Below are 25,147 nucleotides of genomic sequence, written 5' to 3' on the forward strand. Positions count from 1 at the left end.
TGTTTTGATAACTGCTTTCTGATTATACCCATAATGAGCATTATTTGTGCCCCAGTCATGCTTTATTCGATTTTTTACCTTTATTTCTCTAATCAGTTTAAAATATATTTTTTTCTTTTTGTTTGTCTGTAGTCATTTACAATTTCATCAGTATTTTTCTGAAATACACTTCTTTTTTATCTGAAGCTGTTGGTATGTCACCCACGCCATTTGCATTTGTTTAAGGATGGCAGATGCATATATATTTTTTGTTAGTTTATTTATGTGTACTTTGGTTAGAAGAATTTAAAGCCATAGGAGTGTTATGAGAAATAATCAAATGTCTAAGAGAAATTGGGCCAGAGTTTGAAAGGCCCACAAAACAAGACAAAGAGCCTTGAATTAAATCTTTTTTTCAATTGGCAGCCAACGGAGGCCTGCTAGGAGAAAGGAGATCAGCTGGCCCTTAGGGAAAGGTAGCAGAAGGTGTGCAGCAGTGTTCTGTATAATTTGCAGACAGTTTACTGAATTCTGTTAAGCACCCAAATACAAAACATTCCCATAGTCCAGGCAAGAAATAATAATTGCATGCACCACCGTTTTTTGGGTGTGAACTGGGAGGGTCCAGAGTACCTTTTGAAGGCTCCTTTGTACCCCAAAGCAGCAGCCTGACATCCCCTAAATCTGGAGATCAAGAGAGAGTTCATTGTCCCTCGACATGTCCACTTTGTTTTCCTGCAGGAATAGTGGCAGGAGAGAGGGGTCCAGAGATCGAGCCGATTCCCCACCACCGTAACCTCGGCCATACCGACATTCAGTTTCAGACAGGTCTGAGAAAAAGTTCTATGATGTGGCCATTATTTCCGGAGCGAATAATATGTTTTGCTATGTCACAGCATTTTTCATCTAATTCTTGTGTAAGTTTGTGTTGCTCCAGTGGATGATTGCGGTTACTTGCAATGCAAGTTCTGGAAGAGAAGTATATCATTAAAGTGCTGCGTACGCTTTTGTTGTTCCAGGGTCAGGTTAAGTGGTTACTAAGGCCCTCTCTCTTCAAGAAGGCTTTCATTTGGAGTCTGTGTGAAAACCCAGGTATCAATGGTTCATGCAATTAATGAGTTTTCTGTGAGCATGCTTAAAGCAGTAAATGATTATACATTGTGTTCTTGTAAGCATTTTATGTACTTGCAAAGGGATGCACCAATGGAGAAGCAGTGATCGTCTTATAAGGATAAATATGTGCAACAGGGCTTCCCCCACTAATTCTCCCCCTTTTTGGTTTTTGCATGTATTGTGTGCCTGGCTGAGAGTAAGTCACAAACAGACACTATCCTGGGAATGATTGATATGTAAATCACACTTTCCACTCAATACGGATTCCCTAGGCATTGCAACAATGTTCCGTGAAATACAATTGGGGGAAGCAAGGCAATGTTACAGGTACTTACACTTGCTTTTGCAATCTAAAATTCTAGATACACACATACTATGAAGCAGGCTTAAACGTTCAGGACATTGCCATGTGCCAAGCATGTAACTTGTGTACAATATCGCAAGGCTGGCAGTAAGCAACAAGGAAAAGAGGGAAACAGCAGTAATACAAGCTAAGATGAATGTCACCTGGGATGTCATTACCCTTTCCCTGTGAGCAGTAATTGTCATTGCTATAGGTAAAGGTATTTATTATTTCAATGCCAAATCGGAGCATATTATCAATGATTTCTGCAGCTAAGCGCCAAAGTTGGGGCGACAGGTGAGATCGAAAAAAGGAACCAGGATAGAGAGGAAGGGGCCGCTGACAGCTGCGTTGGGGAAGCACCCTTGTGGCTTGAGTGGCCTACTCCAAAATATCAATATCTGATCTGTTAGTAATGTATGAATAGTTGACATTATCTGCCCTAGCAAGTGGTAGAGAGGGGATGAACAGCAGCAGTAATTGAGGAGCAGGGGTGGGCAGGCAGGAACATGAGAGGGGATGAAGTGCAATTCATGCAGAGTGGTGTGACCTCGTGAGGTAGCCACAACATTATTGAGAAATAGAAATCATAAAAAAACTATTTGAGAGATTCTAGGGCAGCCCATAAACAGATACACAGAGGCAGGAACGTGCCTCTGCTCCCATTCTACAACATCCATAGTTCAGACTCTCATGCATCCACTCCTTAATAGATACATTCAACCATGTGCTTGTTGGTGAAGAGAGAGGACTGAACATATGGCAAACTGCGAGCATACCAATTCCCCTTGTTGCGCAGGCTTCTGAGCAGAGAGTGGATGATCCTTTCACAGGGTGATGAAAGAACAGGCCCCACCTGTAGGGGTAGTATAGCCTAGAATCGGCTTTCAGCACTCAAGGCATCCCAACCATCTCCCGACAATCTGCCACAATGTACCCACTCCGCTTTTAGTTATGTGAGAATTACAATGGGGTGCAGGGCGTAAAACACTGAACGTTTAGCTTCCAGATTTCTGGGGTAAAGTCAAAAAGAAAGATTTGCAGCACCTCAGCCATTTAACAGACTGCTGACACAGTAATTCAATGGCCTAGCAATGCACTACAACAACAATCCATAATACTTTAACAGTGTAACAAGTCGGAAAGTCTTACCATGGTAAATACACTGAGTACATAAGGTCATTCGTAGAAGAAGGTTTTCCATCCTTGTCATTCAAGGAAATCTTCTTTATTGTGTTTATATTTTCTATGTGATACACTTCTTTTTGTGATGTCCCGAATTTCACTCTGCTCCATTCCTTAGACATGAGTGGCACCCACCACAACATATATATATATATGCATCATGCTATGTAGCCGTGGACAGAGTCCACAACTAGTACATGGATAAGGTACAAATGTGAGTTGAAGATTACAAGGGTGTGGGGGCAGCCTGCAACCCCCTTGGAGGAACAAGTAGAGGTGGGTACCAGTAGCACAAAGGTGAATATCCCATCACTAAAAACAATTCCAGGAAAAGCACTGAAAGAACTAAATAGCATGTGTAGAGAAATGAACAAATTCCCTGTAGATAACCTTATAGGTCAATGTTACATATGGGAAACAACAGATAATCGGAAAGGTTGGGAGTGCTGGGTCAGAGTCTTTAAAAACAGAGCAATGGAGAAATATTGGGGCAGGCTATTGTATGTCGATAGAGCTGGGGAAGTGACAGGCACAGAAGATCTGTAAGGATACAAAATGTTCACGATATGATGGGGCCTTTGAAACAGTGGTAGGGCTAGTGCAGAATCAGTTGTGAGTAGAACAGTTAGAAAATTGAAATATTTTAGTACTTGACGGACCTCTAAAAGATTGAAAGGGTAGAGTGAGCATTAAACTGTGTTGTGGTAATTTATATTATTTTGGTGATTTGTATAAGACTTTCCGCAACCCCCTAGTGGCCTCAAAATGATAAAACTGGGTGCCAGAGAGGTGTCCTACCTAGCATGCTGTGCACTTTTGTTGTTTACTACTTACTGAGAACATATAGGGCCAGATGTATGAAGCTTTTTTTAGGTCGCAAATGGTTCGATTTGCAGAATTAGGCCGATCTATACTGGAAAAATGTTTTTTTTTAAATGTACAGTGACCCTATTTGCAATTCTGTACCCTGTTTCCGAATTGCAAATAGGGTTTGCAATTTGGTATTAGGAAGGGGCATGTTTAGGACGTCCCTCCCTAGTACCGAATGTGCTGGTATGTGTGAATGTTTGAGACCGAAATGCAGTTCGCATTCGGTTACCTCTGAGTTGGTGGCAACCCATTCACAAATGGGAAGGGGTCCCCAAGGGACCCCATCCTCTTTGTGAATGTTCATGAAAACATTTTTTAAGAGCAGGAAGTGGTCCCACAGATGTTTTCCTTTAACAAAAATTGGCTGAATTAAAACAAATTGCTTAATTGAAAAGCAGTCATGGACATGGTGGTCTGCTGATTCCAGCAGGCCACCATCCGTGTGATTTTTGCGATTTCCAATGGGTCGCTTAGCAAGACCTACCTCATGAATATTAATGAAGTAGGTCTATTTGCGACTCAAATCAGCTCTCACAACACACATTGGTACATAGGTGTTTGCAATTACAATATAGCAAATTACTATTTGGTAATTGCAAAGCCAAACATATGTACATCTGGCCCATAATTTGAAAATTGTATGAAAATTAATGGGTTATGGTTTCATCTTTATTAATGAATGGAAGAACTTGCTTTTGTATTTCTGATAAGTGAAGGCACTACAACATCCTTACAAAAGTTTTGCTTCAGGCCAAGTATATTGATATGCCCTATATCCCAGTTTAGAAAACAAATATAAACAACACAACATTATAATGAATCACATTAACAATAACATAATTTAACACATTACAACTGCATTATAATAGTTACACACTATATGGTGAATAAACCAATAGTTTGTGAACATTACTTGCCAAAGTTCCAGTGAAGGATTGATTGACTTTCTTTTACAAGTCTGTTAATGGTGCAATACAAGAATCTCATTTCACAGCCCAAAAAACAAGCAGTTTCCCTGGACCTTCAGGAATTACTTTATCAACACCAAGCCAACCAATGCTCTCACACAATTTGAGGTCAAAGTTCAATATCTAGGCCTGAATACTTTTACTGTAAAACGCACCTTGAACAAGCTCACATAAACCTGTGGCTGGCAAGTTCTGGAATAAGACCTGGGAGCTAAATGTCAGGAATCACAGGGGAAAACTGGCACAATGATGAAAGAAAGAAGGCTGTGTGCTGTAATGTGTTGTTACAACTTTTCAAAAGCAATTTTTCAAGAAGAAACCAGGCTGTGTTAGACATTTGTTGGAGTGATGAATGTATCTTAGAAGTCTCATATACTTTGTGTAAATCCATCTGCAGAGACGATGATACTAAACATTTTGAAGGACCCAAACACTCACAAATTGCAGCCAGCAAAAGTGATCCTTTTAAAAAATATAGACTATATCACAACGGTGACAACAAGATTCCTAAAACAATGAGGCATTGGAGAAGAGAGGTCATTCACTGATGTGGAACCATGCACTGAACAGGCTCCCTAAAGTCAACTGGAAGATCATTTACACCAAAAGTTCTAACATCCGAGAGGAACAGTGCAGTGGAAGAGATACTGCATACATCAAGCAGAACATGCCGTCTCATTTGTGGAAGGGTGGGTCAGTTGCTGTCTTATTACCATTTACACTGCTGTTTTGCAATTACCTTTCCGATGACTTCCCAAATAAGAACAATCTAGATCGAGGACACACCTCCAGTCTGAAGCTTTAAAACCGCTGTTTTGGTTTTCTTGACATAAAGAGCTTAGATGTGACAAAAATCCATTAGATGGCAATTCTTGGTATAAGCGGTGTGGATTGGGATGATACTTTGTCTTGTTGTGATAGTCCAACAATCACTTTAGACCCCAAAAGGAAGCCAAGGGCAAATGTAAATTGTCCCCTCAAAACAGAGCAGTATTATTAAGTTGCATCTTTCAATGAAACGGAGATGCCTTCACTGCAGTCATTTTTCATTATACAAAGTAAACCTTTCTTTATGTCACAGCGGGAGCTTTATACCTTTAAATGTAAATCTAGATTTCTTTTATTTTTACTTACGTGGGATTTTGTTGAGCTGGTTCATAAACTTCTCTTTCATTTGTGAGAAGCCCTCCCCCTTGCCTCCTTCGGGGCCAGGTGCCTCGGTGGCATTGTTCAGCATTGCGGATGCAGCGGTGGTTGCAGGGAGAGCCGCCCGGGCTTCAGGGTGACTCTCGGTCGACTTCATCTCCGTCCCAGGAGAAACTGGTAAGGAGAAGAAATGGCAGGAGAGGAAGGTTTGAAAACAGTCCCATTATTTCAGACATCAGCAACAAGCTGTAGAGTGGAGACAATCTACATTAATGGGCGCACCTGCTCCCGGACTAAATATTACTTCATTAGCATCGAAGTTCGTCTTGGTTCATATAATATTTATTAGGCCACAGAGACTAGTGGCTTTCTTTTTCAGAAGCCTGTATAAGCAGTGGTTATATTAGTTTGATTTCTCCTCGAATATCATTTATTCTCAAATCGGAATCATTATTCTCTACTATTGATTTGTTTTCAGCTTTAAACTATGACAGAAAAATATTACATTTAGGCATTAGTTGTTTACCTTATTCTTGAGCGGGAACATTGCACCCGGTTATATTAGCACATCAAGATGTGTGTGATTAAATATGCATTTTCTGGTGGTATGTCATAATATACCACCGAGAAAAAAAGGTTTGTTGCCTCTGCAGTGTATTTCAAAATAATTTGTATGACATGCCAAAGAATACCATAGCCAAATAATTATTTCACCGAGCAAGTCAGCTGAGCAAGATTACCCTGTTGGGACAAGTACAGTCATATTTTTCACTATGCGCGGTATGACAACTTGATGTAATAGTGTATTAAAAAAGTTGAAATAATAGGGAAATGTACTTTTCCTCCTTATGATGGTGAACTCCAGGGAAAGAGAGCAATTCAATGTATATGCTTGCATTTTATTACACACAATGTTTTGCCTTCTTGTTTGTACTTTCCTAAACCTTCAACGTGTGTGGGTCTGACACCGATATTGACACCCACACAACACCCATGTCATTTTTTTAATTGAAAGACGTGTAACAGTAAATGGAAGTCCACCTCTGTCCTAAGATTTACTCATTTTTTCCATCATATGTATGAAGGAATAGTTTGCTATAATGACCAAAAACAATTTTGTCAAGTAAGAACACAATGGCCTAAATAAACATTACTACAGCACCATGCATTACAGGCTATGCTTGTCACGAAAAGGAGATAGAATTAACTAACACTAGTGCAAAGATTTAACCATCATAGCCATAGTGATATTTTGCAACCCTCATTTCCTTTAAGGCTGAAACCTAGTATTATCTTTGCCTAGGATCGATTGTGAAGTTACGGGGACACGTTACATTAAGACATTGCTGTTAAACGTACAAGTCATTTTCTAGACATAAGTAGCTTAGGGGAGAAATTAGATGCCAAGTGAACGTCTAACATGGTTTAAGGTGTGCAAGTAAGCATTGAGGGGCAGGTGGGTAATCCATGATAGACGTAGAAAAAAGACAACATTATGGAAACTGTAGAAAAGATTTCTACTTGTATTTACAGGTTAAAAGGGCCCACAGAGATTAAAATGAACAGCAACAACCTTTCACTCCTGTTTCCAGCTCTGTGAGATGTTTTCTACCCACCCCGATTCCAAAGCCTAGCATTTTAATCTCATCAGAAAATATCATAAACAATCGAATTTTAATATACAACTAATGTACATTAGTACAATCATGTATCCTGTAGAACATGCCCCTTTTTAACATAATGAAGAACATTGCAAAACATAAAATACAAATCAATATAAAGCAAAGTTGTTCAACTTCTCTGACAATTTACCAACTCTCTTTGAATTGCTTTGTAATATGGCTTCACTTGGAAGAGCCAAAGCAAAGGAAATATTTAAAGTATTGAAACAATTTTGAAACAACTTCCTCAATTTTAGATTAATCAATTTGAGATAACACATATGAACTTTTTTCTTGTGCAACTTCATCAGAACTAATCCGCCCAGTCTGAGATTGTGCCAATAAAGTACAGTCTTCATTACATGTAGAATGTTTTGAGCTCAATGTTCCATCACCTAAAACAAACTCTTCATCAACATCTTCAAATTTTGTTTGTTCATGTAACATTGGTTTATTGACCTTGTTTTAGAGTAACTAGGGAACTCATCTTCCACCATCCCCTCTTCTGCAAAACACATAGCACTGCCTGTAACTTTAGCAGCTTGCACTTGATTTTTAAATTTACATTTACCTTTGTGAATGAAATCAGGTTTAGAGAAAATAACCCAATCACCGTCTTTGACATTTTTGGGTTTGACTCTATTCACTTTGTCATGATTTATTAATTGCTTACCTGTTTAGAACATAAGTTACTCATAGCATCCATCACCAATTTTTCAAACTAAGTTTTCAATGTAACAAACTTGCAGACCTCCGGTTTATAAAAGTAGGGGCTTCTCTTCCCCTCATCAAATAATGCAGAGAAAATGCTGTAGCTGAATGTGGAGTATTGTGATAACTCAAAAGTTTTTCTTTCAGGAACTCTTTAACTTTTATGTTATTTGCCAAATGAGAATGGATCCCTTCTTTCAATAACTTATTGTGCCTCTCAACCAGACTATTGGCTTTAGGACAAATATAACGGCACTTTTTCAGTAACAATGCCACGCAAATTCAAGAAGTGCGACATTTTGTTGAATACATATTGCACCCAATTGTCAGTCATCAATACTTTGGGAAATCCTTCAACTTGGAAAATGCTATCCAGGACATCAATCTCCTCCTATGTGTTGAGATTACAAACAAATGCATGATAAATCCACTTAGAAAAGTTGCCAATAAGTACAATAAAAAAAAAACACTTGATCTGTACCAATATATTATATGGTCCTTAAAAATCAATTATTTAGCATTTTAGCCAGAATGTATGGCTCACAAGTCACCTTACAATGTTTATTCAAATTCACACAAATTGTGCAAGAATCAACAAATCGTTCCACAGCAAAATCCATTCCTCTCCACCAACAATGTTTTTTAAGAATCCTTTTAGTGGTTGTAACACCAGGATGACCCTGATGAGCTAAACTGATAAACTCTGTCTAAGGCCAAGTGGAGGTAAAAATAAATCGTATCCAAGCAATCCTGATTCCAGGCTCCTACTGGGTTGCCATCCTTTCGCAGGATACAGTTCAATAAGCATACACTGACTGTCATCTTCACTCATTTCCAACCATTCTATTTCTGAAATAGTACCACCACAATTATCCATTACATCTATATCTGACACACTCATGTTGGTCCAACAAGTTTTCAGCATAATCAGAACTTTGTGGCAATTTGACTAAACAATCACAGTTAAATTTGTGGCTCCTGAAATACATTTTATCTCTAAATGAAATTACTGCAGTCTGGAAACTAACCTCACTAAACTCAACAGAGCCTTTCTGGATTTTTCCCATCTATCATATAAAGTAAATGTTCATGATCAGTTATGAGAACAAATACCTTTCCCCACAGAAATTCTTTAAATTTTTCCACAGCCCAGACACAGGCCAAGACCTTCCCTTCAATGGTACTGTAGTGTACCTCAGCACCCTGGAAGTAAAAGAAACAGTGCTCACCTCACCATCCACAAACTGACTAAAATAGCACCTAATCCTAAATAGTTAGCTAGCCTCAACTGTGGCATAGCAATCTCCAAGAGGATCAAAAGTTCAAGTACAGGAGTTTGAATTATTAAAGGTTTAATTGTCGCAAAAGCCTCATCCTGTTGTTAACTCCAAATAAAATGCTCATCCTTCCTCAACAGTTTAAGCAATGGTTCTGTAAAAACCACATAACAAGAATATTTGTCATAAGGTTTAATAGTGTTCAGCAAACCTGTTTTAGGTTGAATGCCATCTCTTGTGATTGTGTCCCAGATAATCAACTTCCTTCTCCAAAGATTTACACTTCTCTCTACTTAGGCATTCCTCTACCTTCAAGAATATGTAATGCCTTGTCTGAAAATTCACTATGCTGTTTAAGTATATTAGGAAAATATCACCTAGAAAGGCTTAAACTCCAAACAGAACCCAGAACAGTGAAACCGTAAATTTTTGAAACACACTGGCTGCAAAGGCCAGGCCAAAAGGTAACCTCACATATCTGGAGTAACACATGTAGAGATATCTCTTGACTACTCCTCTAAGGCGAACGGATAATATGCTGACATGAGATCAAGAATAAAAAAATAACAGGCTCCATTGACAGCTGCCAATAAATCTTTCATTCTGAGTAAAGGGTAACAATCCACTACAATATTTAAATTCAATGGATCTCAAATCAGCACAAAGACACAAATTTCCATATCACTTTAAAGCTATGACCACTGCAGATATCCATTCTGAACTAGCAGTCGACTCAATAATACCCTCTTTACGCAACATATTAAAATGTTCTTTAATCTGATGATGAACATAGAGTGGTGCCATGTGAACCTCATGTTGGACTGGAGACACTTTACTCTTAAGTTTGACCTTATGTACAAATCCTTTCATCTGACCAACTCCCGAAGTGAAAAAGGCACTGTGCTTGTCAATCACATTTTGAACAATAGTTTGTTGAATAGCAACATGACTCAGTGACATGTCTGTTATAGTAACTTGGACAATATGTCCAGAGACACACGATCACACCCAACTGGCCCTGATCCTACCGCCCAACTACGTCTTTACCATTAATAGCCCCACAAATTTTAGTTTGCAAGATACAACCTTGAAATTCTATGTTATTCTCAAAATATCCCAACATCCCAAATCAGCCATAATGTCAATACCCACCCCTTCAATTTGTATTGAACCTAATGGTGCCTTAAAACCAGTCTGTACCATATAAATGTTGAAACCAGAATCAAACAAAGTAAGAACCAAATTATCAAGAGCATTTTCCACATTATCAAAAGAGTTAATTCTACTAGCTCTACAACTATTCAGAAAATGTACAATTCTCCTGCACAATTTACGTTTTCTATTAATAGGAGGTGACCATGGTCTATTGCTAAACTGTGATTTTGAACCACATTTGGAACAACTTATATTTGTTTTCTAATCACATTTTTCTGTGGTTTAATTTTACTCTAGACAATACGCACTGTTGTAGTCATGTTAGTTTCAGTAACACCTAAAGCCTTTGCTGTCAATATAGATCTCTCAATGCCTTTAGCATTGTCCAAAACCTCAGAAATGTTGGGATTATAACATGCTAATAAGCATTCTTCTATTAATTTTTGATTCACAACTGAACACAAATTGATCCCTGATGCATGTTTCAACATTCTCACCAAACTCATAATTGGCTGCTAAACCCTCAATCCATCCATAAATTCTTCTACAGACATCTCCAGATTGTTTCTTTAAAAAAAAATGCCATTCAGTCACCACATTTGGCTCATCTGTGCACTGCGTCTTTAATCTGCACACAGCTTCTTTGGAAAATTCTCATGAAACATCCCCCGTCTGTGATCCTGGAGTAGGTTGTAAATTATCAAAAACGACAAGAGCAGAATTTCCCAAAAAAACTGAATAATAATGCCAGTTTCAGCTGAAAATACTCTACCATCCATATTGACTAAATAATTTTCAAATGTCCTGAACCATTTCTCCCACACCAAAACTCGTTTACCTGAGGTTTCCAGGAATATGCTGGGTTGATTAAACATTCGACTGGAAGCCATAGCTAGCAAAATGTATCCAGATAAATAAGTGCAGAATAATTCAGTGCCAATGCAGCAGGAATACACTAATTAATACTTGCTGTTGTATGCCTGTCACCAAGAGTACAAGCACAATACACCAAGATGGTGTGCCCATCACTATTATATTCCACCTTAGTGATTGGAGTGCCCGTCACCGTTAATGTGGTGTGCCTGTTACCATTTCACGGCAACCATCTAAAGGAAAAGTAAGCAAAACACTGAGACACACATTAGATGGATGCGACAAGACACAAGACAGCCGGCCAAAGGGACATGCACATTTTAAACAAGTGCACAGCTCCCTGCTGCAACTCGGCAGCAATAGCCCCACCCGGTCCTGACAATCGACTCAGGACAGAGCACTGAAAAATAAAATGGTAAAAATAAGGTTTATTACTATTTCATTTTTCCGTTATGGGGGGGCATTATTTTGGTGGGGCGATGCTCCTCCGCTCAAATGGAGGGGCCGCCCCTGGTTTTGATTGTAGATAGATGGATCCAGTCCTTTGTATTTCAGGGACGCAGATGCAAATTGCTTTGAAAGAGATTTTTCAAATGATAGTGAACCGGAGCCATGCTGTAAGGGCCAGGGTTATTTGTTTTTCCCAACCAAATTTCTCTGATGAAATCCTGTTTGTAATAAACTAGAATGTCATAAAGTTAGCTTTTTCTCTTGTTTATGATCCTTGCTTTAATCAGGATTCAGAAGGTTTTTGGAGTTTTCAGAAAGTAAAGCATTCCCCGATAAACTTTATGTTTTCATAAATTCCAGTAGAAGGAGAAGCTGCAGAAGTACAGAAGAAGAGGATGTTATAGTACCATTTGCTGATGCCATGCATTGCCAAGGGACAGGCAACCGTCATTGCTCTGTTTTTAGCATGGCCTGGTGCGATAGCAGGTGGTGTGAGTGCAGAAGTGTAGTTGGCTGTTGTGGAGATTGTTCAGTTGATTGCTCTGTCCTGTTAGGCCAGTCATGGAGTGTTGGAAAATGGGTTATTGGTAAGGGCAGGTAGGTACCTACACGTAGCAATAGGCCACTAACCTCCACTTAGGTCCAGTTAGGTCTCAGTAAATTAAACCCAGCTCAACCCAGCTCAACCCTTGGTAGCTTGGCAACGAGCATCAAGGCTTAACTTAGGAGACAGAGTGTAAAGCATTCAAATATCACAAAACAGTAATTAAATAAAACACAGGAAACAGTTTAAATATCCAAAACCAATTCATAATAATAGATTATATTTCTATCTAAAATGACACAAAAACGAATAAAATCGGATAAGGGGAACCAGAGATATGAATTTTTAAAGAATTATTGTTTTTTTAGCGCCTAGAAACAAAAAGCGCCAATCGGGTCATATGGTTGCACCTCGACCGGGGCAAAGTCAAAGTTTAAGGCCGACCGCGATGGAGCCCTGCTCGGCTACCGCTCGCGGGAGGCCTTGGTCAAAAGTTTACCTTCGGACTTAGTCTCTTTTCTGAATATTTTCTTCAGCGGGACCAACCTGCCAGTCCAATCCGACCTCCTGGAACTCTTCTCCAGATACGTGTCGCGGAAATGCTCGGTGTAGATTTTTACCTTCGGACTTAGTCATTTTTTCCAGGTGAAAATCCTTCGACCGGGGTAAACCGGGATCTTGATCCGACGTCCTTGGAGCCCTCCTCGGATACGCTGGCTGGGAGGTCCCAGTCAACTTTTTGCCTTCGGACTTAGTCTCTTTTTTGGAGATTTTCTTCACCGGGACGAACCAGCAAATCAGGCCGGGTCGCGGTTGAGGCAAGCCAGCTAGAGTTGCCGTGGCTGGTCGGTCCCTCTATGGAGCTTTTTTTAGAAAGTTCTCCAAACGTCTTCAAACTTCTGGTTCTTCTCCCAGATGTTCTTTTAAGGTTCTTTTGGGGCCCACAGCTCACCCCAAAGGTCCAGAAGCTCTGAGATGATCCTTGGGGGTGCGGACTACAACTCCCAGAATGCACCTGGTGCAAACTCCTTTTTGGCCACTGGACAGGGGTCAACTGGTTGGTTTCTTCAGGAGTTGGTGCAGGTGACTCTGGTTTGCAAGTTTTAACCTGTAGCAAACAGGGAGTCCCTCCTTGAACCAGTTGAAGCCAGGCAAAGTCCTTCTTGTGGTGAAGCCCAAGTGTGCAGCTGGTGCAGTCCTTCTGAGTGCAGGTTCCAGGTGCAGGCCAGAGGGTACAGCGGGGCAGTCCTTCTTCTCCTTTGGTTCTTCCTTTTGAAATCTGATGGGGATCTGAGGTGTGGGTGCAGGTCTGCCAGTTTTATCCTTGCTCCTGGGGGACAAACAGGGGGGTCCTGATTCTCCAATCAGGTGCAGGGTCCTTTCCCCTGTGATGACCACTTCCTGGGAAGTGTGGCAAAAATCAATCCCAGGAGGCAACATTCTTCAAAAATCCATCATGGCTGAATCTGATTTTTGGAGGTTACATCTGGCTGAGCCCACCCACTGGTGTGGCCAAAAATCATAAACACACCCCTCTTCTGCCCTCTCCTAATCTAATCAAGGGGGCACCTAGTTGTATGGGGTTGCAGGATGTGGGGGTGTTGCTGGGGTGCTCCAAATGTCCTTCTCTGCTTTTGAAGACCAATTTGGCAGCCCTCCCCCTCCCTGCCTCACCATCTGCTGAGGGGAAATTCCCTCCCACAGGCACATCTCTTTGTGTGAAGCCAGGCCACTTCACACCTCATCAAGGTAGCCTGGCCAGGCTGCCAGAGGCTGGCCAATCAGGGCACTGCAGCAAAAACAATGCAGGGCTGATATTGGCAACTTTTCAGGTAAAGTTTAAAACTCTTTACCTGAACAAGTTATATTAAATCCAACAACTGGAAGTTGTGGGATTTATTATAACAATTAATTTGATACCAAACTCTTGGTATCCATTACTTAAGGGGACTTTAAAAATTAAAATCAAGTCTCCCCATTATAGCCTATAAAGGCCATTCACTACAATGAGGGAAAAACAAATTTGGCTGTTTTTACCTCACCAGGGCTTATAAAACGACTTTTATAAGGTCACTGCTTATAGTTACATGGCACCCAGCCCTAGGGCACATAGGGTACACCGTAGGGGTGACTTATATGTAAAAATAAGGTAGTTTAAGACTTTGGAACTACTTTTAATTCCAAAGTCGAATTTGCATATAACTTTAACTTAAAAGCAGCCAGCAAGGCAGGCCTGCCTTTAAAATGACACTGGGCACCTCAGCTGTGCACCTATGGGTGCACTGCCTATGCTGTGGTCCCTAAACCTACATGCCCTACCATATACTAGGGACTTATAGGTAGGTTAACTTAGCCAATTATAATTAGCCTAATTTGCATATTGATTTTACTCAGAGCACAGGCCCTGGGACTGGTTAGCAGTACCCAGGGCACCATCAGAGTCAGGAAAACACCAGCAAAAAGTGGAAAATGGGGGCAAAAAGTTAGGGGGCCTCTGCAATCAGCCCTGTTTTCTCACATGGAGCAAATGGAGACAGGTATTTGTTTGCTCTAACAGTAATTGTGCCAATTGCTCTGCCTGAAAAAGATGCAGATTCTGTGAGATTAGAAGCATCTCAGGCTGGAGAAGCAGCCAACAAGGAGGAAGTTAGTTGAGATACATTTTGCATAATGATGTGGATATTGGGTGGCTTTCTATTTCTTATTACTCTATCTCCAATGGTTTCTCAGGCTGGCAATGAGCTGAGTGCATGGGCTAAAAGAATGCCAGGGCTTGATGAATGGTGGAGCAAGTGGATTCGGAATTCAACTAGATTAGTCTGAATTGAAAAAAAGAGAAAACTTGGAGATGGTTTTAGGAGTCACAGGCCACTGTAGAAGATTGGAGAGAAAATGTATTGTATTGTATTGTATTGTATTTGAAGTAGATTGCAGTTAATGGTTGGTGAATAGGACAGGTTAGTTTTTAATACTTGGAGATTCCATTGGTAAAGCATGGGCACTGCTGACGGAAGGAGGTCTAGATATTCTATGATGGACAATGTGAGAAGGAGCATGTGTGAGAGGTATGGAAGACTAATAGTGGGCTGGGTTTTGTAAGATATGCAAAAGGAAACAAAGGCTATTTGAATAGAGTAAGAAGTAGAGAATAGCATATATTGTATTATGAATGGACTGGGTAAAAAGACAGAAAAACGAGAGAGGAGGAGGAAGGAGTGGCATAAATCCAATCTAACCTGTATGAAAGGAAGGAGTTGGGAGAAATATGGAGTAGGCCTTTGTATAATGTTTATGTTGTAGTCTCCTGTAATGTCAATTGTTGGACGAATTATATAGAGTAATTTTCGTTTTACTTATGCTGAACATGTACATTTCTCTAGTACAAGTTTTAGCTCAAGGCGGCAATATATTGAGGGACCGAGGTAAGGGCTGTAGTTGCATCCACTACAATAACAATCCTCACTGAACAACTGACATAAGCCATATGGACATACCATGGCATGGGGGAACGATACATGACACTCATTTTACTCATGAGTATATGACGAAAAATGTCCTGATTTTCAGACGAATGACCTTGCTGGTGTAATACATATAGTATTGCAATTCAAGCTAAAATGACGTATACAACAGAAAGGAAAAGATTACACAATTTCACCCAACACCACTGTGGAGTAGGATGGTAGCAATCGATGGGGGAAGAATAGGTAACATTGTGTAAAAATTGGGTGAGGATTAAGGTGTTGGGGAAGAAACTTCCGCTAAAGAGGTATAGATGAGAGAAAGAGTTGTTGTGGCAGTGGTGTGACATGTTGGATTACCATGTCTTGATAGGAAAGTGACTATCAATTTTGTCTTTTCAGTTAATCCAAAAGCATGGATACCATCAGTGACTGTCAGTGGTGTCACTGGGGAAGCAGCAAGGGAGCTAACCAGGAGGATCATATGTTGTCTGTGGGGAAATTTAAACAGAAATCCAATTTAACAGCCAGAACAGATGAATATTCATATTACGGTTTCTCCTTCTATGTTGCAAGTAATGCTGTAGAGTAAAAAGATGACAATAAGCAGTTTAATTACTATCTTGCAGCCCCCGGTTGGTTGCTCAGGATATCCTGTGCAACAGTGCAGCTGTAATTCTTAGGCAAAGGCTGGCTTTTTGCAGGTTGGGTTCCAGGTCTGTAACCATCAAGCCTCACAGCATTGGATGTAAGAGCCTCTCCCAGCCTTTATCTGGGTTCATAGGTTACATGTATGTCCATGATACTATTAGAATTGCTTAGATTTGCAAGTAAACAGTGCTAAAATAGTTAGGGTATCACGTTTAATAAACAATTGTATAGTTGTATTTCTTATAAAATATGTTTACAATGTGTACACGTGGTTTATTGTATCCATTGTCCTTACTATACATGTAGGAAGAGAAATTAGCACAAAATCCATTATAATTATCAACAATTTGAATATCTGTTTTCTAGTAATATAAGAAATTGTGATTTTAATAGTATGCTATTTTATGTGAGAAAATACAGACTTTTCTCTTTTTAACGTGATATACATTGACATGAATAGTTGGATTACTATGTGATGTTTGAGATAATTCTCCAAGTATTATACAAAAACAAATGCAGTTTGCGCCCCATTCACAATGGTTACATAGAGAAGTCCTACCAGAGGAACTAGACAGTGTTATGGCTCAGTGCTTAACAAAGATAAGCAGAATGATAAATGCAATCCGACGGTGTCCTGAATGGAGACATTATTCACTATCACACTGCTGCAATTTGCAGCCATGTTTCAAAATATGCTCAGCGTAAGGTCCTGAAATGATATTAAATACTCTAGAGACTGCCAAGGTCAAATGGATCTGTGTAGTGACTACATGCATGGCTATAGTGAGTTTTGCATTAATGCTTCTTCAGGCACAAACACAAGTTACACTCCAAAGACGATTCCAAAGAGTGTCCTAATTTCACACCTTTCTCGCGAAACCTTTAGCCAAGTAATACCTGGTAGGGTTTATGCAGGGAAAAGTACAATAGCCTACGTTTTTCAGCGCTCAGAACAGGTAAAAAAATGCAGTTGTAGTATGTTATTTCTCGCCGCAAGGTGGAGGACTTGATGAAATGATGCAGTAATAATGCATCGAATTAAAATGTCCTGCATCAAAGGCAATTCTAGGTGCAGAATACTGCTGGGCCTGTTTTGAGCTCCATAAGAGGAAATTTATTGTAATATATCAATACTGAAGTCTGTTCCTGAGTCGAATATATACAGTGGCCTCATGATCACAATCACTATTAAAATCAGTGCAATTAGTATGTAACTTTTCGGAATATTTAAGAATCAAGCTGATATTTGTGTAAACGTGCACTATATAAGACTATTAACGAAAGGAGACGTAAATAAATGTCCACTGCCATAGATTCTCTCACAATGTGTGGAATGGAAATTCTCATCTCCTTTTTTGCAGAATTAATGTTGTTTATTTATCTTTAAGTGGGGCCGAATTATGGCCACGTGCATGGAGAAGAAAGGAGCTGTGAGCCCATTGCTGGAAACAATTGTGCTGTCTGCATTGCATGCACCATGACCAGTGTAACTTGAAGCCGTACTGTCCATGGCCTCATATGGTCTGACATCTGCAACACAAGTGATAGGTCTGCTATCCGAGGCATGAGCCTATTAAGTGACTCTACTAACTGACAGCTGAGATTAAAACATCTGTGTCATATTAAAGGTAGCACTGATGTCTCAGGCCTTCACCTGTAAGTGTGATATTAACCGAGAGATGCTCCCTTGCTCTTTCTTAAGCCACAGCATGGACATTCCTTAAAGAATATCCCAGTGTGACGACAAAAGCTGAACGTTTTGTGAAACCTGAGATACAGATCTAAAAGCAAGGCCTTCAAGATCTATTTAACCCAGGGGATAATTTTGTTGTTTAAAGCCTAGTCTGAAAATCTAATTTCATCATAATTCATCAATTGCTTGATTTTTTTTTTGAGGATGCATAGAGGAGCAGGTGTGGCATGGCTCCCATAAAATCTGAGCTCTAAGCAATAGCTTTTATGTAATAATAGAAACTTCCTTTTTTAAATCCTGCATTCAAAAGGGAGTGCACTTGATTAGCACCGAACACATTGCAAACCTAAACACTTTAGCAACCTAAGAAAAATGTTCAGTTGCAACACAAATGCATGCCAGGCAATTTACTGGGCCACAGACCTACAGAAATACGATCCCATCATGAATCACATGACATCACTCTTGACTGGTGCATATTTTATTCACGTTCATATTCGGAAAAGCTGTGTCATTCCTGAATACATTAAACATGTGACAAAGATTGTAGTTGTTGGTGCATTACAGGGAAGTAATGCAGGCCCCTGTAGCTTTTGCAACACAAGGGGGCCCACACCCCTTCAGGGGGCCTCATTCAGCTCAAGGCCAAGGAATACTTTTGAGATATGGGAATCTCAGGAGCCCCTCATCACATTCTGCAGGGGGGCCTATTATTTCGCGTTATCCCTCCGTTACGCAACTAAGAATTTCTATTGCATAGTTCAGTCTACTGTTTTATTTGGATTACGTGTTCATCACTCGGTTTTCTGTTAAAAATCCCCTTAGCCTTCCTTATCCCTCACCCATCTCAATAAAAATGCATTAATGGCTTTGAAAAAGAATGGAAAGAAAAAACATTAACACAGTAAACTATTGGTGCATTACCCCACTTCTTTTTAGGTTAGGTAAGATAACCAATGACTGAAGTGGGCTGACCAATTGCCCCTTACTCTATACTGTATTGGGTTGTTGCAAAATGTGAATGACTGTTGAAGGCACCCCATGGATGGACATGTCTGATCCAAAGTGTCACTATGTGTATATCTTTGAACGTATTGATTATCTACGATTTCGTTTTGAATAAAAGAGGTTGGTGAAAAAACTAAAGCTATCTTTGATGTTATTAAAATGCACAGAATTCTGCGAGAGAGCACACACACCCCACAATTTAGTATATCATTTTAATACAGTATTTCAATATTTAATGTAGCAAGAGAAGCTTAGATGTCATTTGGCATATAAATTACAAGCAATTATAAAAGGGAACAAATTGTCCCTTTCTCGTAACGCCAGTTATTTTTTATATATGGTTTATTTCATCTGAAGATGACATGTCATGTCAAAGCAGACTGTGGCACAGATCAAACCTTAAAGAAGATATTTGTAAGGCACAAAAAGGAGACTGTCCTTCGCAATCAGGGCTCACAAGCACTTTGTGGTCATTAGGTGTGCTGTGACCATAGCAAATGAGATGTACTGTGATCTTGCAAAGTATGATGCATAACTAAAATATACTTTAATTAAGGAAAGATTTGCTTTCCAGCCTGCTTGTCTTGCTTTTGGAATCCATTGGGATTAAAGTATTCGATCATAAAAGCTACTTCCCTTGCCTTAGTAGAAGTTCAATTTCCCTGCATATTTTGAAGATCAAAGCAGTTTTTAGCAAAAGGTATGTTCCTTGAATAAGGAGAGCTGTGTGATGAACTCCACATCTACCACTTTAGAGTAGAAATCACCCTTCCAAAGGCAGAGATTTGATACAAAGTAACTGTATGCATTAGCGGTCCAACCAAGGTATCAGTGAGTGCACTTCATTGAGATATTTGCACATGGTTGTAATTAGACATTAATGACCCCTGTCGAGGGCAACATGAGGGGTTGTCATCCGTGGGCCAGTGGAACAATCTGAAAGGGCCTGTGTCAGTGGCATTACCATTGAACTCCAGTTAAAGAAACACATTGATATTTAAAGTTAAGTTATTTCTATTTTAAGCACATTCATCCTGGAAACATAGGACACAAAGCATCCATGTACGAAAGGTCCACGCTCCTGGGCTATAATGAAAGGTGTGTAGCGTCTAGCTCCATCTGAAGTGCTTGCTTTGGGTTAACTATAACCTTTGTTCTAATCACTAGGCATTTGAAGCTCAGTGTCAATCCTCTTTAACCGAGGTTGTGAATTGACACCCTATAGTTATCTCACACCGAAATGGCTGTTAGTGTTTTAATCTTGCATATGTTTCCTAGTGGACAATGAAATAGAGTTAAATCTCGTTCTGAAGCGAGGACATGCTAGGCTTTGAATCTGCACCGCAGGTGGTGAAAAATATGCTTTTCTAAAGATTTTTTTCTCGTGCATTTGTTAACTTTCACCCTGTGGCTCTTATGTTTTGGACTTTTTTTTAGGAATATTGCAGGAGGTCCACCAACATTGTTTACAGTAGACCAATACCGCTGCAGAATGTTTATCATTTCATTAAAGCTTTCTTGAATATTGGAGTTCTTGTCTTGTTGTGCTCAAATAATGATCTAGTCAATTATTCAATCGCAGCGAAAGCATTTAGTTCAGACTAGATAAAGGTTGTTTTAGTTCATTCTCTCTTTCAATACAGATAATTATGAAATTCAGTAGGCTAGCAAATTGTGCAGATGTCATTTAAAGTTCTCGCAGGTCTACTCATTCCCTGAGCATTCTCTCCCAGCCTGGGTAGGTAGAAATGGAAGGTTTTACATAAAGCCTTACAGAAAAATAGAGCAAACTGGATATCAATATCAGCAGAGACTGTAGGTGAAGACTTCGTGGAGGGACAGACACTCATCGGTCTCACTAATCCTTTTCAGGTTTATATACTTGGCTTTTGGTTAACATTGTTATTCATGCTGCACCCCCATTTGTGCTCTAAATCTTTAAACTCTAAGGCCTTCGTTGCATCCCTATGTTCCAAGACAGGGCCTTGAGAACCTTGAGTGTGATGAAGTAAGGTCATAAATTACCAAGGGTGTCCTGCCAGTGCTAGCTAAAAATAGCTGCCTGATTTGGAAAGGGATCTGAGATTTGAATTAGATCGCTGAGTAAAGCACCCCTCGCCTCAAATTCAAGCAGTAATAGAAAGGCTGTTTTGCTTTCACATTTTAATGAAAAGTACATTCCCAAATACACTGTTACAATAGTAACATTTCACCGTAAAGAGAATAAAAGACGAGGCGCTGGGCAGGTGGGAGGACGGCTCTCACCCTCTATCACGTTCTGCCTCAAGCTACAGTTCTTTATAAAGCACGGTCGAATATAACGTCATTGACCCTCGCTGACAGCCTTGACCTAAATCTCTCATTGCCAGTGGAAAAGGGTGTTCCTGTGTCTTGCTGAAAATAAAAATTAACTCACTGGGAAATTATCAAGATGGAAGGGAATTCATCACTGTGAAATGAGGGACATTAGAACAGTGTCAGAGGGAACCTGTAATGCATTATCTCTCCAAGGCTTTAAATGGCCTTGTGTTAATAATATGCACGTTCATTCATCTTGCCATTAATGGCGTGCGCTATCTTCGTCGAAGTATATTTTAAAAGATAAGCTGTGAAGAAGGCTGCTGGTGTTAGGCACTGACAGAGCCATGCTGGCATTCAAGGACCCGGACGAATGGAGAGTGCGTGATAAAGATGGCGCAGCAAACGACTCTTTTGAACTGTGACAAGGAGAGTTTGAAGGCATGGAGAGGTTTTTTTCTGTTTAATGTGCATAACAAATCAAGTAGGTTTCCTGTGCAAAAAAAGCCCCACTACTAGGAAAATCACGAGCAAGACATGTCCTAATAGGTTGATATTTCCTGTTAGTTGTTCATGGAGTGTATTATATTTGCAGGAATGCATACCACTTAAGTAAAATGAAAAGGCAAAGACGAAAAGTAAATATCATGAAAAAGATGTTTCTGGGGAGTTGTGAAACGTCTCACTAGACCAGTGCCGCACACTGCAGCATTTTCGTTGAGAGTAATGCCAAACCCACAGGGTCGTTAAAAAGTAGGATTAGATGTCTTTCTGTCACAAACCATTTCACTGTTGTGACAACACATGTGTGCTAATATGTGGAAATAAATTAATTACTGACCGGTAATTCTCATAACCCCGAATACCCCATTTCTCATACCAATAGTTACTGACATGAGGCGTTCCGGCTCTACCCAGGCCCACATGCCTTAGCCAGAACCAATCAAAAAAGGCTTTACACAAACCCCTTCCTAATCTCTAATCACCTTGCACCAACCTGGTGATAAAAAGGTATGGAGCCCAGAAGACGTCTTGTGCATCCCAAAGCTAAAAGACCAGGGGAGTTAAGTTGTGACCCGGGAAGGAATGGGGAGGGTGGGGTTGTAAGTATTGGTACGAGAAATAGGGTATTCGGTGTAATGATATTTACTTGTAAGTAATGAATACATTACCTCCTCATCTCTATTTTTCATTCCAGTACTTACTAACATGAGGATATACCAAAGTAAACTCAGAACAACCAGAATCCCCTGAATAAAAAGGTCACACAATTCTGTGTACTGCAGAAACGAATTTATGGCAAACCAGAAAGGCATTAGACAAGAGACCAAGTCGATTACTGAGCAACAGCAGCCAATACTCGAGACCCGAAGGTCAAAGAATCAGTCACATTCAACTTGTAATGTGAGACGAAGTTGGAGTAAGAAGCCCAAGTGGCTGCTTGAGATATGTCCAAAATGGAAACGCCTTGAGCCTCCACCCAGGAAGCCACCATGCCCCTCGTGGACAGCACCTAGACACCACATGACTGACAGACATGTTGAGAATCATAAGCCAGGGAAATTAAAGAGCGAATCCAGTAACTCAAAGTGGGCATAGAAGCTTTCAGGCCATGACAAAAGACACAAAAGTTTACAAAGAGGCTCTCACACTGACATAAACTCTTTGTGCAGGACAGATAGAATTTTACAGCTCTCAACACATCTAATTTGTGCAAGGCTTCCTCCTCAGGAATAGCAGGCTCAGGAAAAAAAGAGGGGAAAGGTATATCCTGGCATTGGTGAAAGGAGGAAACAATTTTGAGGAAAAAGCCAGAACCCAAGTGCAGAACAAGCCTGCCAGAAAAAATCTGCAAATATGGAGGTCCGATCGACAAAGACCCCAGCTCACCCAACCTCTGTGCAGAAGTGATGGCCACCTAGAAGAAATCTTCCAAAGAAAGAAACTAAATACACACTGTCCAGGGGCTCAAAAGAAGGATAATCAAGGGCCCGAAGGACCAAAGGCAAATCCCAGGTAGGAACCATGGAACAGAAGGTGGGATCCCATAGGAAGCAGATCAGGTACACCAAAAGGCTAACAAATCACTCTAATAGCAGCCCATTGTATCCTCACAGTAGAAACTGTTAAACCATTCCGGAAGCCCTCCTGCAGCAACTGAAAGACCCAGGAGGCAGGACAAAAAGTAGGATCCACAGACCTACTCTTGCACCACTGAACAAATGAAGACCAGTGATGAGGATACGTCTTACTAGTGGTCTCCTTCCAAGAGTGCTGAATGGAGGCTGCCATTAGAGAGGAAAGACCATGCAACATCAAACCCCTCCTCTCAAGAGCCAAACCATGAGCCACATCCATCAACGAGTGCCTGGGGGAAGAATGGGCGTCCGAAGGAAACATGAGTGGATTTGGGAGGATCCATTCCGGTGCCGCCACCATCAGCCACTACAAAGTAAACCAACCCATCCGTGGCCCAAAGGGGGTAGCCAGAATGAGAAATGCTGTTTCCCTCTAAAGTGCTACCAAAAGCTTGGGAAGAATAAAGAACAGGGTAAAGGCATACAGAAGCATCTGAGGCCATGTTAGGGACAGAGCATCCACCCCCAATACCCTGGCCCTGGGGACCTGGAGAAAAACAGCGGAAGTAGTGAATTCTCTGGCAAGGCAAATAGATCTAACTGAGGAGTGCCAAAACAAAGACACAGTTGGGTGAAAATAAAAGGAGCCAGACAGAAGTTGAGGGAAGAAGGAAAAACTCTGCTGAGTCTGTCTGCCTGCACATTGTCCTTTCTGCAAATATACTTTGTGGAAAGGGACAGGAGGTGAGATTCCACCCAAATCCCTACCTGAAATGCAAGAGAGGCCAGAGACAGAGACCCCGTGCTTGACTGCCTGTTGACATAAGACTTGACAACAGTGTTGTCCATCCTCACTAGAACCACCTGATTGGCAATCAAGGGGGAAAAATGAAACAGGGCCAGATAACTTGCTTTTAATTCTCTCAAATTCAAAGATAGCCTGCTCTCCCATGGAGCTCACCGTCCCTGAATGGATAGGTCATACAAAGTGACCCCCATCCCAGTCTGCTGGCATCAGTAGTAATAAACTTGGGAGGACAGATGGTAAGAGGGACTCCTCTGGGCAGATTGGTAGGGGTCGAGCTACCACTGCAGCCAGCGCAAGATGTGGGGAGACACAGGTACCAGAAAATCCAGCAGCTGGAGATTCAGTGTTCAATGAGACAGCAGATGATGTACCAGAGAACCCAAGTGCAGCCACGCCCAAGGAAAAGAAAAAATGCAGGATGCCTGAAAAACACAGAAAACACAATTAAAGAGACCAATCCAGAAAGCTGCAAGAGTCCAGAAGAAGCAGAAACAAAATCAACACTATGTGACCTTGGAAATACAGCCAGTCCCAAGTGGTCACCACATCCTCCTTGCCAGAGCCAATAGGAGAGCACGCAACACTAAGGGGTTAGATGCAACTTCTCCCAATTCACATGAATGCCAAAATCCTCCAGAGACTTCCACACCAGCACAATGTGAGACTGGAGCACGGACAAAAGAAAATGATGGAGGAGGCAATTGTCCATATAGGGAAGAACCATCACCCCTAGACCATGAAAATTAACCACTAGAGGGGCCATCACTTTGGTGAACACACAGGGGAGGTGGCAAGGCCAAAGGGAAGGACCCTGAACTGCCAGTGGACACCATTCACACAAAAGCAAAGAAACATCTGATGGGAATGAACAATGG

The 25,147-nt window shown here is 40.7% G+C and overlaps 1 protein-coding gene across 6 annotated transcripts in view; it reads right to left on the reverse strand.

The window, feature by feature from the left end:
* The window catches only part of SYT1 (synaptotagmin 1), a 3,823,670-nt gene that overhangs the window by 667,703 nt on the left and 3,130,820 nt on the right, over positions 1-25,147 (reverse strand). For all 6 annotated transcript variants that reach the window (XM_069228780.1, XM_069228783.1, XM_069228779.1 and 3 more), the window contains one exon: positions 5,593-5,778. In XM_069228780.1, the coding sequence (XP_069084881.1) occupies positions 5,593-5,761 (169 nt within the window). In that variant the 5' untranslated portion in view covers positions 5,762-5,778. The remainder of the gene's footprint in view (positions 1-5,592; positions 5,779-25,147) is intronic.

Source organism: Pleurodeles waltl, chromosome 4_1 (assembly GCF_031143425.1).
Source record: "Pleurodeles waltl isolate 20211129_DDA chromosome 4_1, aPleWal1.hap1.20221129, whole genome shotgun sequence".
Classification (NCBI taxonomy): Eukaryota; Metazoa; Chordata; class Amphibia; order Caudata; family Salamandridae; genus Pleurodeles; species Pleurodeles waltl.